This window comes from Bombyx mori, chromosome 6 (assembly GCF_030269925.1).
Source record: "Bombyx mori chromosome 6, ASM3026992v2".
Taxonomy (NCBI): Eukaryota; Metazoa; Arthropoda; class Insecta; order Lepidoptera; family Bombycidae; genus Bombyx; species Bombyx mori.
In genome coordinates, this window is record NC_085112.1 from 8,082,423 (window position 1) to 8,099,575 (window position 17,153).

A 17,153-nucleotide genomic window follows, 5' to 3' on the forward strand; every position below is an offset into this window, starting at 1 on the left:
CAATTAAAGTTATGTTATATAAATATCTATAAATATGATGTGTATAACGAAGAATATAAATACTGTTAAAAAAACAACAAAACATTTGGAAATTAAGATAAACTACTACTTATAGCCATATAATGTCATAGTTCTGATTATTTAATATACGAGCTATTAGATTAAGATACTTTATAGTTACATAGGTATATAATTTTGTAACAAAAACAAAATAAGGTAATGAAGTGATTTCACAACCACCATTTAAGACGAAACAATAAAACAGAATTTGATCACATGATTAATAAGATTGTTTATCTGAAATTAGTGGACGACCAAGCATTTGTTAGTATCAGCCAAAACCAAAATAATTTTGCGAGATTTTTAAAGACCAGCATAAAGCTTACCTGTAATGAAATATTTTAAAATAAATAACAAAACATGGCACCAGTTTCAACCTTCACGATTAATATCACAATACGAAGAGAACTGTGTGACTCAAGGCGTTCGTTTATTGTGGTTCGTAATACCGCTCCGTTGGGAAAACTGCGATGACGCGAACGCTTGCGCACTAGTTCACTAGAATAGTCTGTGCTGCTCTAACCAGACCTAATAGCACGAGGAAAGAAAAGGACGAAATACAAAGAATATCTACGTTAATATGGAAAACGAGAGCACGAATAAATGTTGATGCACGTAGTTGCTTTGAAAAAAGCAAATGTATTTTGTATAAATTTGAATTTCAAATTTCACTGGCTTCAGTACGTTCGACTACCAGAGCAACTATATACGTCACTAAATGCATTATGTTTTAATTTTCATATAGCGCATTAAGTAAATACGTCATTATCATTCACATTTTTAACACGATAATTAATTGTCATGCAAATCAACTACGCTTTCTGAAAAGCACTCCCGTATTTTTATGATAATTATTATTATCCCGTATTTTTATTATATAACTAGCCGTATCCGTCCGCTTCGGTGGGCATTTAAAATTAACATTATTATTTCTCACCCCCACAAAGATTCTCATCATTAACGCCCCCGCAACTGGTGTAGGGGGTCCGACACTCATATAAATATTAGCCTATCCATTAATTACATGTATTTTCTACAATTCTACACGGATACCAAGTTTCAAGTCAATCGGATGCATGGTTCAGTAGTGATAACGGAACATCCGTAAAAACCACTGTAGATTTATATATTAGTATAGATTACTTTTTTTAAGGCAAATGAAAATGTAAGCCACCTACAAAATCACAGTTCGTACGTTTGAAGTTTTTAGTGAAAATTCTTGAGCCCAGTGAAGCTGAACAGGACAGGTCGATGGAGGCCGTCTCATGGTTAGCGATCACAAGGTTGAAATTGATTTGGTCACACTTTTCCGTGATGTATTGTTTTCATAGACTGCTCGAACTGTATTGTCTTATTTTCTTGACTCTGTTTATGACTTTTTCTTTTCCTGCCTACGCTGGTAGCCTTGAGAGGTTATGCCAGCCTAACCGATCGCGTAGGTGAGCTCACGGGCCTCTAACCAGACGACGTTGCTAACACTAGCCCTAGCAAGAGCAGTGCTTCACAGAATCTACCACCGGATCGGAAACACGACCCACTGAGAAGATCCACCGAGAAACTCAGTGGGCTTGTTTGAGACAATAACTCATTTCTGTTTTATGATCTCCAGTTATCTCCAAGTGATTTTTCCCACTCTAAATAGATATATTGACCGTTGGTTAAATGTGTTTCTCACTGTTTGTGTCTTCCATATTGACATCACTGTAGCGAAAACATAAAATATATGTGTCTATATATGTAGGTACTATAATAAGTTTTAATACAGTAAAAAAATTAAATTATGGGGTATCGGAGAGACAAAACACTTTGGCGAAAACGAAAAAGGAAAGATCTTCTATCGACAGGGTGTTGCTCTCTAGACCGATGGTCCGAGTGGACTTTTTTTTTTTCCTACCTAAGCTGATATCCTTAGAGGCTATTTCAGCGTAACCCTAACGTTTGTAGGTGAGCTCACGGGGCTCAAACCTGATGACGTTGCTAACACGAACCCTAGCAAGAGCCGTGCTTCGCAGAATCTACCACCGGATCGGAAACGCGAACCGAGTGGACATTGTTGGGTATAGGTACATGCAAGCGTAACTTGTAAATATCGTTAGTGCAATTCAGGTTTTTGTCCGATTTCTTCCATACTATACTAGCTACTACGAGGTGTAAAAGGTGGTTTAAGAATTTTAATATTTTATAATCTTTCACATAAAAATCACACAGATATGTCAGCATAATCACAGTAATCTGGAAATCTTATCTTAAGCGCACAACACGTCACACTCAATCAATGCCAAAACTTAGCTCTAGTGGCTCACTCTGGCTTGATAAACGACCATAACAACAATGTAAAGAAAAAACAAAAGTTATGAGCTGCGATGATTATTCCCTGATCGCTCTTGCGGAAACAACGAGGCCCTTCGTCAAGTCAGTGAGATCTGAAGAATCGAACCGTTACAAAAAGAAAAGATACAAAAAGCTAGAAAAAACGGAAAATTACGACGAAAGAAAGCACGAATACCTTCCCAGAGTACCGGGAACTCAAGCATCGTTGAATCCTATTAATAATCTACGTAATTGTTTTAGAAAACTTAATTGTTTTAAAAGTGAACAAAGTGAAGAAGAGATGCCAATGGTGGAGATACCGCGACATAAGAGCATTGATATCGGCGTGGGCCTGGCTCGGAGAGTTTCTCTTTTTCTTTTCACAAGGCGAACGGTATGTGTGCATCCGTATCATCCTTTTACTCCAGAACAGACAACAAGAAAAATACATATCTTCCTCGATGAAAAATAAATACAACGAAAGTAATGTTTTTCGGAAGCTACTGGTAAGTCCCGGCCACGCTTCGTTATGAATATCAATAAATCTATGAATTATGTACCCCAATTTATTTATAACTACTCGCACGCCATCTGTGGTGCGCCGATGACACTATGCCGAAAACTTGTCAAGTGCCAGCAACTCAATAAAGCACAAGCCATAATTGTAGTGTACTAACACAAAGATTATTTATTCTCTACGCTAGAAGACTGCTGCTATGAAAGAAGTTTCAACTCAAAGAAGATCTCCAAAAATTATTATTCATTTTAAACAACGGAAGTTTTACATTTAAATCATCTAGGTGCCGATTTGGTGGTACTCGTTCGCGGTTATTCTTGAAACCTTTAATAACATTTATACATATTTCAATGTCTATTCGAGGTACTTTTGAGTATGAGCTTATGGAATTGGATTTTAGCAATTCTAGCACTATGAAAACGCAAAATACGAACATTTAAAAGAAAAACGATGATGAAATTATTTGGAAATGAATGGAACAGGAACCCAATTTGATGGAAAGGTAAACAGAGTACTAAAACAATTAAATGTAGATTTATTAAAATTTCTTAATTGTAAGTTGGAATTGTAAAATGTTTAAATTAAACACGAGATTGAATCCTACTGTGTTTTGGTAATTTTTGGTCTAACGGAAAAGACTGCAGGTGTATTCGTATCAAGCGATGAGACTATGTCGTTGACGGCCGGTGTTCGAATCCCGCCGATAAGTTTAATTTTGTCTAAAGGCATACGTATGTACGCCTTTAAGCCACAATGAAGGATAAATATTGTTACAAAAATACTGATGGTATGGCGTATTGTAAGCCCACACGTGTAGATATTTCATTTAATAGATGTGAATACCAATTTTGTAATACGGGCTGTCCTGTAAATATTTTGTTTAAACGAAAATGAAATGTCTAATTTTCAATAGCTACTACTTACAAGTTGTCAAAATAGACTGATAGCTCCGATTCGGGTTTGATTACATTTTTCCTTCGTTTACTATTTAAGTGCATCAAACAGGCCATCATCGCGTGTTGCAGGTTTAAAGTTTGATACTTTGTAGCCATTTAACTCAATTAGTTCGCAACATTTTCTTGGTACCTACATAAAGAGTGTTTCCATTTTCTAGTAATATCACTCTTAATCTGTTCTTAATAGATTTAAGTAGTCTTTCTTTTGTTTAGACGGATTAACATTCTTACAAATTTGTACCTGCCTGCGGGATGCGAACACCGACATAGTCAAATCACTCGTGACGAATGCAATGGGCGTTTTATCCTATAGGCCATGATGATTTCAAATTACATAAATATCACGGAACCCTTACGACTTCGTCCTATCCTGTTCGTTCTGCAGTCTGATTATACATTAAGACAAGTATTAATAAAAAAAAAGCAGTATGGTGGTGGAGGTGGAATAATTAAGAAAATGATCAATTATATAAGTAGGTACACGCTTTTATACTAAATGAACTACATCACAGAAACTAAAATCATTCCATAAATTGACCTCTACATATATTTGATAATTAAATATCTAAACACAGAACCGAAATAACTGTGTGAAACTTAAATGTTAACATTTGAAACATTTCGTATATATTGTCACAAACCATAAAAGCAATATTATTGAAGTTTTTTTTTTTATAACGCGTCACTCGGCCTTCTTCCAGCCTTGATGGAGCTCTCTAATCCGAGCTTCGTACGCAGGTTGCTGAGTGACAAGCTATTAGTAATTTACATTTTATTTTTTTATTGCTAGATTGGTGGACGAGCTCACAGCCCACCTGGTGTTATGTGGTTACTGGAGCCCTATAGACATTTACAACATAATGCGCCACCCACCTTGAGATATAAGTTCTAAGGTCTCAGTATAGTTACAACGGTTGCCCCACTCTTCACACCGAAACGCATTACTGCTTCACGGCAGAAATAGGTAGGTTGGTCGTACCTACCCGTGCGGACTCACAAGAGGTCCTACCACCAGTAATATGGGTATTAGGTACTTATTAGTTAGTAAGGTAAGTTAGGCAGCGGCTTGGCTCTGCCTCTGGAATTAAGGACGTCCATGAGCAACGGTAGCTACTCACCATCTGCCTACACGGGCAATAAATAATAAAAGTTGGAATTAGACATACCCTGTCTAGCACCCCGGACATATAAACTGAAGTAGTACTTCAGCCGACATTTTGAAAGACATCTTCGAAAACCTCTTGTAATACATACATATAAGTGCTTGGATTAAAATCTGAAGTACTCTTTGTAGCAGAAGGATGAATAATAAAATAAAAGAGGGGCAATACTTTTAAAAAAAATATAGTATTCATGTAATTTGCCCCTGATTGCATACATTTTAGAATAGGAAAATAGTTTCTAGAAGCGGTAATACGACGGGCCGGAATAATTTTTTTATTGCTTGGATGGGTGGACGAGCTCATAGCCCACCTGGTGTTAAGTGGTTACTGGAGCCCATAGACATCTAGAACGTAAATGCGCCACCCACCCTGAGATATAAGTTTTAAGGTCTCAAGTATAGTTACAACGGCTGCCCCACCCTTCAAACCGAAACGCATTACTGCTTCACGGCAGAATTTAGGCAGGCAGGGTGGTGGTACCTAACCGCGCGGACTCTCAAGAGGTCCTACCACCAGTAAATTACGCAAATTATAATTTTGCGGGTTTGATTTTTATTACACGATGTTATTCCTTCACCGCGGAAGTCAATCACGAACATTTGTTGAGTACGTATTTCATTAGGAAAATTGGTACCTACCTGAGATTCGAACAGCGGTGCATCGCTCAACACGAATACACCGGACGTCTTATCCTTTAAGCCACGACGACTTCATTTACGACGAATTTATCGCCAACATTTGTTCTCATCGTCTAAGACACCTCGAAATACTCTGAGCTTATGTTATTTAACAGTGTGAAGGCTTTGACTTAAACCAAAGTCTGTATAGTTCATACAGTTGTGTGACGGGGTCAAAACTGTATTCTCACATGTCTTGTCTCGCAGTCTTCTATATGACAAGTTCAATGGGTATATGTATAAGCCATATTAGTTTTTTCTGAGAGCAAAGTCCCATTCGAGACATACATTCACTGTTACTTGGTGCACAGATCCCATTCCAAACACTTATTTTTATTTGACACTTTAGCCCACGTTCTAGGACGACGGAAATTTTAAAATGATTAGAACATTTACTATTCGAAAGGTGACATCGAAAATACCATTTTACCGACTGCCATGTAGGTCACCGGTGCCCTACGTAGCGCATTGAGGTAATTAGGTCGATTTCTGTTACTAAGCACCTGAATTGCCTAACTTTGCCTTCTTCTGTTTTTAATGTATGTAGTATTTTGGTCTCTTAGAAATAGAATTCATTCTCATTGTCTTCGGATTCGTCTTTCTCAGAGTATATTAGATATTCTGTCGACTTAGTATTTTTTGTTAATTGCCCTTGTAGGCAGACGAGCATACGGCCCGCCTGATGGTGAGTGGTTACCGTCGCCCATGGACTTCAGCAATGCCAGGGACAGAGCCAAGCCGCTGCCTACCGTTTAATACTCTCCACAAGCCTCGTTTGAAGAAGGACATGTCATAGCGCTCGGGAAACACCGTGGAGGGGAGCTCATTCCATAGCCGGATGGTACGTGGCAAAAAAGACCTCTGGAAACGCACTGTGGATGATCGCAGTGGCTCCAGGTAGTATGGATAAACTCTACTCCGGTGGCGGGCGGTGCGATGGTAAAAACGAGATGCCGGTATCATCTCGAACAATTCCTCAGAGCACTAGTAACAGAAATCGACATTAGTATTACTATGATGTTTGTACTGAGCTGTACCACATATATAAAGACAAAGCCAAACAACCTTTCTGTACGAATCAGTCTAGTCTTGATAAGATACGTAGTCGTACAAAAAAGTAAATTTATTTATTTCCAATTACAAACTAAAATGCTGTCAATAAAAAAATCAACAAAAAAAACAAAATGAGTGTCTATTGTTTTTAACAGGAAACGAATATATCAAATTACATAGGGAATTATTTAATCTAGCACGATATGATATAAGCGAATACTTATGATAAAAAAGAACAATTGAACTCGCTGGATTAACTACGATTAATTTTCCATTTCCCTATTTTAAACATGCGAGTGTTGGCTACATTCGTTGAATAAATGATATAGGTTGGTACTCATTTTTAGACATTTCGAGCGCCATCTCTCCTCCTTTGATCGGATTGAGTCTGTAACTTTTCTTTACAGCCAACCTTCAATTGAATGTGATAATCGATGATGCGCGTATGACACAAACAAAAAAACCTATTTGCATGCATTTTTATCAAGAAATAAACTTTACACTGAATTATAATATTTTATTGTGGCAATTTTAATTCTAATTACTTAAATTAATTAATTCAGAAGTCGGATTCACAGTTGTCAATAAAATAAAATATAACGATTAATCTCTCAATATTAAATTTTAAAATATACAATACTGTCATAATCTTTAAGACTTTTGAAAGCATGGCGTCCATATAATAGTATCTGCTATGGCTATGAGTAAATTGACAAAACCTACAAATTTTAATTTTTAATTATTTTGCCTTGTCTATGGAAGTTGCTATCATCGATCATAAACGGCAGCAACAGAAGATCAATTAAATCTCAATTTATATTCAAACAATAAACGAGAAGTGAAACTGTAAAAGTTTCTTATCTGTAACGATTTCAAATTATATCATAGCAAGTTTTATTAAGAAATACAATGTAAAATAAGATTAGTTGCAGCTTGGTCTTTTCTTTTTCGGTGGTAATTAAAACCAACTACTAATACAACATTAAAAAATCTATATTATTTCCATTGATGACTAGATAAGTTCTACTGATTGACACTGTTAGTTGAAAAATTGGCTAAGTTCCCGGGCTCGTGTGCACAACAACTAAGTAGCTAATTAATTCGAAGCCACAACACTTGAGACTTCAAGAATCTTCGTTTTACATCGGGTGTTTTAATTATTAAGTCTCGGCCGCTTCTAGATAGCTATTTCTATACCATATTTGTTAATAGCACGCTATATCGTACCTATATTCTACAATAATATAAATATGTATTTCTCGACATTAGAGGCATAAAATCAGATATATTCATGATTTAAACTTATGAAATTGAACATTTAAATGTTGTATGCCCTTAATGTAGAGAATTAAACATTTAACAAGACGACATACATGTGGGTAAAAAAAAACATTTTATTTATCAAATTTTAGTGGTTTGAACAGTGATAATTTTACGAAAATGACCTAATTTGCCAGCCACTCTTTGTGTGGTTAATATAAATACCTACCAGGGTAAAATTTGTAGATCTAAGCTTTCGATGTACATCAAATAAAAAAATAAAATAAGATTTAATAAGTAAAAAAACTGAGTATCTTAGTTTATCTTTAAAGGAATTAAATAAAAGCGTTTTATTTTTTTAAGTAATTACGTAATACGTAATATGCAGATATTTCACAGTATTCTTTCTCATTAAGGTAAACTGTACACTAATTTACACTCATAATAATATTATGAGGTTCGAATCGTGGGCGTCAAATCATAATTCAAAACACTTACATTGACATTTTAGTACTGAATATAATACTTTCCTGTTACTTTAATTTCTTATTCATACTTATGATTTGTCCATTATAGTGTTAAATATGTATGATGTAATTTGTTATGCTCCTCTTTACCTTCATTGTCTGAATAATTATGTTCTCGTCAGGGTGCTAATAGCTGAACGTTATATAATAGGGCATAGGGTATAACATTTTTCTATTGTAAAAGAGATTCTGATATATTTTTTCTCATGAGTATTAACGTTTTCCAAGATCTTTCGTCCTATTTGTTGCAGCTTCAATTGCATTTATGAATGTAGACCTAGAATTTTTATTATAAATTTAAGTAAGATTAATAAATTTTATAACTTACAAACTAAACATCACTATTAAGTTGATTAATCTCACTAGAAGTTAGCCGAAAACAGGATGGTAAGAAACAATGTGTAGGTAGGATTATTTATTTTTTACTAATGTTTTTGTATCACGTTTTTATTTGATTAATGTTAGCTTCCAAATTTATTTCATTGTAGTAGATTGGTGGAAAAAACCTAACATTTGAGATTATCTTCCCACATAAAATTAAATTCACATTTCAAATTGTATTTTTCTTAGGTTCCGTGTAATGTGCCATATTATTATTGAAATTGATTTAGGTACACATTTACTCCAGTAGGGAGAATATACTTTATTGCACATCAAAATACAGTTAACATTCAAGAACAATAAATTGGGGATACAAGTAAAGGATTTCTTGTTCAAAATAATCACTTGTTGTTTTCTTATCTCTCCTATCTCTATCTTATCTGGTATGTACTGACAGACTAAAAACTCACCTCAATCTTCCATTTTCTAACTCAGTCACACCACATATAGTGGAACCAGCAGGAGAACAAACTTCATCTTTCAATAGACCAGGATGTTTACCGGTTTGCAAGACCATCTGACCGCTACCCACTACCACCTGTGCTGCGTGACGCAATGCCATTGCTCGAGGAACACCTTGCTTCACAGCACCATCGGCTAAGGCTTCTATCACAATATAAATCTGAAACATTTGAGTATTCTTATTTAAAAATTGCAGTTTTTTTTTTATTCAGAGGCTTCAAACACAATTATGATTACACTTGTTTTTTTTTTCTTAGCCAAAAATTTGTAATATGCTCTGTTTACATTTTTACGACCATTTGTTTACATGTTCACATTTTTATTAAATTTTTACATTTTTATTCACAACTTCTTTGTCTACAATAAAATCATACTTAAGGTAAAATTCAGTAGTTTCATTTATAAGAAATTGCCAACTCACAAAAGCAGGTCCACAAGCAGTCAAAACTCCAAGTGTGTCCATTGTTGGTTCTTCAACTCTTTCACATAGTGCAGTGCTACTCAATAGATCTTCCAAAAATTTACATTGATCTTGTGAAACATTGTTATCCGTTGTGTAAAGACATATACCAGCCCCTACGGCCATAGGTGTATTTGGCATTATCCTTATTATTCTTATATCAGCATAAGGAGATAGTACACTTAACACCTGAAAAAAAAAACAGTAATAGCAACTTATAATCAGAACAAAACATTAAATAAGTTTCAGTATTTTTGCTGTGAAGCAATCATATATCCTAGATTAAAAGTCACACAGCTGTGTTTCTAACACAATTATAACTTCAAACAAATGTTGCAAGACAAGCAGCATTCAAAACTAAAAATAATAATCTTTTATTGGTGTCTAAAGGGTATGTTCTAACCCATAGCCAGGTATGTATTATTTCCCCATCTAGGCTAATAAAATAACTGTGCATAAGTCATTATCAAAATCACCTAACCATGTCTTGTCCATCTATCTAATATATCTCAACCATGGATGATTCATTGACACAATATTCCCATTACGTGTAATATAAGTTCGGGCAAAAATAACAACACTTAATACAAATCAAAAAATTATACAATGCTATTCAAGTATGAAATACATCAATTAATATGGGTGTTTAATTTGATATATGAAATTGAAGAAATATAACAGTTTACATAGTGATTTCAATTGTAAATAATTAATATTTTACAATAATAATCATTAATAAATCATTTTGTATTAGTGAAGTTCTGATTTCATTGTTTTTTTTTTTTTGTTATTATTGGAGACTTCAGTCCTGTCTTAAGAAATTATCACTAGTTTTCATGTTGTGATATCTGTATACTTTAGTAACTACACAATACCTAATGGGTCATGAGCATATCTGTTCTTTTTAACTGATTATATAAATAAAGTTCATTTACCTCCTGCAAATCATTTATTTTCCTTCCAGCCAACATAGAAACAAACAATATTGATTTTTTCTTACTAAGAGATTCTATGCCATTTAGACATTGTTGCACAGCTGTTTCTAATTTATTTGGCTTTATGCCTAGAAATATTATTTCACAGTTGTTAACAACATCAGAGTTTTTTATGCTAACATTTGTGTTTAAAAGTGACCATTTCTGTAGGTTTTCCAAGTGTGGCCCAGAAACCCAAATATTTGAAGCCGGATAAGCATCTAGAAACAAATAACACAAGATGATATTTTTTTGTCAATACTAACATTGTTGTTGTGTTTTAAAAATAGAGAATGCATAGTACAGGAACATTAGTAATAAATTTAATTTTCTTTAATATTTTTTTACGTATTTTCTAAAACCAAGTACATATTAGGTTTTGAAAAAAAAAATGAACATTCAGATATTACAACGTAAATAATATTAACCACCTCTATAAGACTTGAAATCGACTTGTACGTGTATTAAGTTTCAAATAAAGAATAAATAAATAATATTAAATTTAAATTAAACATCGGTAACATCGGCCGTTAGGGCAATTTGCATAGGCGAGACGTTGTAGTATTTTGAAGACAGAAAGCGTGCGAACAGCGAACATTTTTATCAAGGGGACCGCCGAATTAATTATTTCTAGGGTCGGCAGACTAAAGCACATAAGTCAAAATTTTCAATTTATTTTTTATTACATCATCGGTTTACATTTTGCTCAACACACAATCTGACTAAAGCACATAAGTAAAACTCAAGTATTTCATGGCGTATTCAAGCGGCGTTCTGTATCAACCTTATCAAATCCTAATATAGTCAAACGAACTAAAAAACATAACTGGACTTATGTTCTAAGGAACACCATAAGTACAAAGTTATTAACGTAAGAAGTCTGACTTATGTTATAAAGAACATCAAAATGTAACATTTCTTTAGAGAAAGTGGTTACTTAAAAATATTTATAACGTAAACAATACTTCGGTAAGTGGTTTTAATTTACTAATGTTGTCGATTGTGCACAGTTTGTTGGTTAGTTGTGTGTGAGTGCTTAAGTATTTTAATTATTTAAGATGAATATTCAAAGAGGCAAGAAATTCGTTGAAATGGTGTTATCCACTCATCTGGAAAGCAATGAAGGTATATTTTCACATATCTTCAAAATTATGATTTGCAAATTACGTAATTATATCAATATTATATCATTATAAATAGGTCTTGTCCTTTTTTAGAAAATGTAAATCAGCAGTCGGTTTTGAACACAGAGAACCTAGTAGTAGACGATCCTATACCGTCAACATCATCAGGTCAAGTCAGTAGTTTAACATACTATTCTGTACTTGACTTCTCTAGTTATGATTCTGTACGAGATCCATGTTATGAATTACCGAGACTTCCAATCACATCGAGTTCAAGTACTTGTGATGAAATTTCAATGAATCCTAATGTGTCTCCAAAAAAGAGTATACGTACTATAAAAAGAGAGAAAAAAAATACGTAACTTAGGACAGGCATACAAAACTTTAAAGGGAAATGTATATCAGATCGCACTATGCAAAAAAAATTTTAGGAAAAACAAAAAAAAGGCCGCTGAGTTTGTTTCGCCAGTTCTTCTCAGGACTGTGGTTTTTTTTGGAACCGGTGGTAGAGTTAACATTGTTATTTATATTTTGACATTCAACAAGTGTGTTATACTGACATCTAAGTTGAAATAAATGATTTTGAATTTGAAAGAGTTTGCAGAATGAAATGTAAAGAACGTATACCTTAACTGATAGGCATGCCATATTTACAGAATATTGGCAAATGGGGTCATATGCAAAAAGATCTGTATACTTGGCGTCTTTAATGGAAATTCAAGATAAATCTAAGAAAAGAATACGAGCTATTGAACCTGAAAAGCAAAAGCTTAGAATGAAGACATAAAAATACTTTTTTACTGTGCATGGTAAACGTGAACCTGTCTGCCGAGTATGTTTAATGAAACCGTTAGATGAAAGTGACAATTTTATAAAGACAGTTGCTATGAAAAGGAGATCATCCATAGGGGGTTCTCAAACTGATGATATAATATCTATACAGCCATTACCCATATCCATCGAGAAAAAAAAAAGATTTAATTTCGCTGCTCCCTTTAATACTAGATATTTTCCATGAATTTTAAATAAGTCTTCCCACGTTGGAAACTTTACGAAATACTGATCCAGATATTTTAGAACTCGATGAAGAAGAAGAATTTTAATTAAACATTAAGTTGTTATTTATATTTATGACTTATATTATTATAATATATATCTTAATTGTTGATCTTTTTCACTTAACTCATACTATTATTGCGTTCCTTATAACTTAAGTCATCTAATTATTAAATAATCACATTTACTTTAAAATATTTAATTTTAATAATAAGTTAGTGTTATAGACTTATATAATTCAAATAAACATTATTAAGTTTGTTAATGTATAAGGTTCTAAATAGTTTTTTTTAATTCCTGTAAAGTAGCGTTTTTTGACTTATGTGCTTTAGTCTGCTGACCCTAGATTTGTTCAGCCTAATTTATTGCAGATTTATTATGATGTATGTATAAAGTTACCATTTTTTAAAATTCCTTGAACAATTGCTGTTGACATATTCCCTCCTCCAACAAAACCGATCTTAAAATTATTACTCATATTATTAGTGGCACAAAGTGGAAATTGAAAATTGCAACGTATTTTAAATAACGTATGCAATTTAAATTAATTAATTTAATCGCAAAATATTGCCTTACAACCGCTCCTTCTTTTTTTTTTTTTTTTTTTTTAATTTTATGACCTGGTGACAGAGACCTTTAGGTCATATCTTATTTGGAAAAAGTTCATTACTTTGGGGTCACTACACTTCACTTCACTAAATTTTGTCATTTAAATTGTTTGAATTGTCTTTTTTATGTAATTATAAATAGGTTTATAGGATGTTGGATCTTTTAGTAAAAAGTTAAGTGGCGGCGGGCGGGAGGAAGAGACACACTTAAATGCATTGGTATCACTAAGTTCACTAGCCAGCACAAGTCTTTGAATTAGGAAACTTTGGCAATCGAAAATAATGTGATGGATCGTCCCTTCTTCTGCTTGACAGTGTATACATTGGCTATTTGAAACAATGCCAAGTCTTGCTAGGTGTGACGGCGCAGTATTATGGCCAAATCTCAATCTGTTTATTGTTGTGATGAAAACTCGACTTTCACTAGTTTTCAATTTTTCATACCATGGTTTAACAGGCAGGTTATCTTGGATACTTCCATACCACTTTCCCTTGTTTTCCTGATCTTTCTTCCACAATTCCGTCCACAGAGTGTAAATGTTTTCTTTAATATTTAGAAAATAGTCAGTGAAAGGTACGAGTAATGAGTCTGTAACGTCAATACTGTTTATAGCCTCACGTGCAGCTTTGTCAGCTTTTTCGTTGCCAGTTATGCCTTTATGTGAAGGAACCCACATAAAAGCTATATTTACATTCTTAAGATGATATTTATACAATAGCTCTTTTATAATGTACAAGACGTAATTAGTTTTATATTTTACAGAAATATTACTTAAACTCTCTAGCAGGCTTAAAGAATCTGTTATTATTAAAAAGTTTTTACAGCTATTAACTACAGTAATTCGCAGTAAGGCTTGATAAACAGCATAAGCCTCTGCAGTAAAAATGGAACAATATTCATTCAAAACAAAGCTTTGAGAAAACCTAGCCTTTGAATCATAAAATGCTGCATGAACATAATTATTCCCTTTGCTGCCATCAGTATATATAGTGTAATATGTATAATTTTGTGACAAGAACTGAATCATATCAGAATTGCTATTAATTGTACTTGGGATTATATTTACTGGATATGAAATGGAGTGATAACTATTAGAGTAACATGGCCAAAGGGACTGTTTACTGATCTTTTTATACTTATTATCTATTTCCAGATATATTATGGACAATGGTGGTGTATATTTGTTAAGAAGGGTTATTCCAGTTAATAATGAAGGAGGGGTGATGTCTAGGTATGGTGCAATTTTTTTAACTATTTGTATATTATTAGAAGATAACAATTTGAGACAGTATCTGTGTGCAAGTAAGAGTCGTCTCAAGATTAATGGCATAACTTTTGTCTCAACTTCCATGGCCCTTATGGGAGTTGAGCACATTGCACCAGATATTATTCTCAAAGCTCTGTTCTGTAATATATCAAGTTTATTTGCGTGTGGGCTATTCAAATAAACTAGAGAGCTATAATCAAAATGACTTCTGACAATCGATTTGTATATTAAAGACAGTATTTTGGGGTCTGCACCCCATGATACTCCAGCAAGACATTTCATAACATTAAGACCTCTTAAAGCATTTTTGGAAATATGATTAATATGTGATTCAAAATTTAATTTCTGATCTATTATTATTCCCAAAAATTTTTTGCTGGTAACCTTATTTATAATTTCACCATTATAAATGACATTATAGATTGGTGTATCCTTGCTGAATATCATTACATTGCTCTTGGATGGATTAATTTTTAAATGTAGAATGTCATTGTAATAATAGAACAATTGAGATAAAGCTACATTAATACTGTCTATTGCTACTTGTAAATTATAGTTACTACTATACAAAACGATGTCATCAGCAAATTGTAGAATATTTACATTATTATTTACATTATCTATAAAGTTACAGATTTCACTTGTGTATATATTATACAATAACGGAGATAAAGTAGCACCTTGCATTGTGCCTTTCGAGGCAGATTTTGGACCATATAGCATATTATTGTATTTTACATACACTGTCCTTTTATTCAAGAAGTTATATATCCATTTGCAGAGTTGTCCGGGTATTCCTAGCCCTGACATAACTTTCACAAGTATACCAGGATCTATACTGTCAAAGGCACCTTGAACATCAAGGAATATACAAACAGTATGTAAATTTTTTTCCTTCCCATGTTTCAGATCAGATATTAAAGAGATAAAACTATCAGCACAGCTTCGCCCTCGCCTAAAGCCATATTGGACATCAGGAATGATGTGATTAGCTTCAACATACCAGTCAAGACGGACTTTTAACATTGTTTCAAAAATTTTGCCAAGACATGAAGATAAAGAAATTGGTCTATATGAGCTAGCAAGTTCTGGTGCCTTGTCTGGTTTGAGTATCGGAATAACACACTGTGTTTTCCATGCCTGTGGAATATAGTTGTTAAGCCAAAGTAAATTGAGGATATCTAGAAATAATTTTTGAGCTGATTCATCCAGATTTTTAATCAATAGGTAAGGGTAGTCATCCATACCTGGTGTTGTATTGCGTCTAGATTGTAAACTTATTGTAAATTCTGACCATGTAAAGGGTTCAACCAAAAATTTTGAATTATGATTGTCATTGTTTAAATTAAAATAAATATTCAAGTTACTGGTCTGAATTAAATTACTATTGTCTGTTAAGTTATCCAAAAATGAGGGAATGAATTCATCTCTATATGACCTATTGCCAGTTTTAACACCTTTAAACATTTTAAGTAAATTCCAAATCTTACTAATGGGTGTTGTTCTACTGAAAGTATTAGTTAGATTATTCCAACCAATTTTTTTCTGCTCTGCTATTGTTCTTTTTTTCTGTGCATCCTTTCTTTTATAGTTCATATAATTCTCTATGGATGGCACATTTCTATATAATTTGAGAGCATTATAAGATGCAATGACACTTTGTTCACAAATATCATTCCACCAGGGTGTTGGCAAACGGCTTTTGAAACTATTTGATTTTGTAAGTTTAGGAATTGTCATAGTTTTTAATGTATCCAAACAAGAACAGAAAGCACTATAAGTTAATATAGGGTCATTTGAATTTAGGATAAAATTATTGAAAACTGTTCTGGAAAGAGTGTTGTATTTAGTCCAATCTGCCTTATTATATAAAAATCTGTCTACTGGCGAACCAATGTGATATTTATCAATAGTTAAGGATATTTCTGTTATTGTAGGGTAATGATAACTTCCCATGGCATCGTGATGGACAGACCACTCACACATAGATGCAAGACTAGCACTGACGAAGCTAACATCAATAGCAGAAAGATTTCGTCTAGGATAGTTGACAGTTGTAAATCTACCATCATTCAAAATGCATAAATCTAAGTCGTCAATAATATTAAATAAGCTGCGACCTCGACTCTTACTAGATAAACAACCAAAAGCTATATGATGAGCATTAAAGTCACCACTTACAAATATTGGTTTTGGAAGATTATAAATTATACTCTGTAATCTATTTAGTCTGATATGACGACTAGTAGGTGGACAATAAACACAAAGAACAGTCAAACTACCACTTACTGTTGATA

At 33.4% G+C, this 17,153-nt stretch overlaps 1 protein-coding gene and 1 long non-coding RNA gene across 2 annotated transcripts; one reads left to right on the plus strand and one right to left on the minus strand.

Moving 5' to 3' along the window:
- Positions 1-7,238: 7,238 nt before the first annotated feature.
- On the minus strand, positions 7,239-13,596 carry LOC101745536 (uncharacterized). The gene is made up of 5 exons (XM_038011582.2): positions 13,380-13,596; positions 10,762-11,021; positions 9,788-10,015; positions 9,315-9,526; positions 7,239-8,800 (listed from the first exon to the last, which is right to left on the minus strand). The coding sequence occupies exons 1-5, from the start codon at positions 13,456-13,458 to the stop codon at positions 8,737-8,739; spliced, it is 843 nt and encodes a 280-aa protein (XP_037867510.1). The 5' UTR covers positions 13,459-13,596; the 3' UTR covers positions 7,239-8,736.
- LOC134199047 (uncharacterized) lies at positions 11,233-13,085 on the plus strand. Its single transcript, XR_009973381.1, has 2 exons — positions 11,233-11,925; positions 12,018-13,085. It is a non-coding gene; the product is annotated as an uncharacterized LOC134199047 (long non-coding RNA).
- Positions 13,597-17,153: the final 3,557 nt, after the last annotated feature.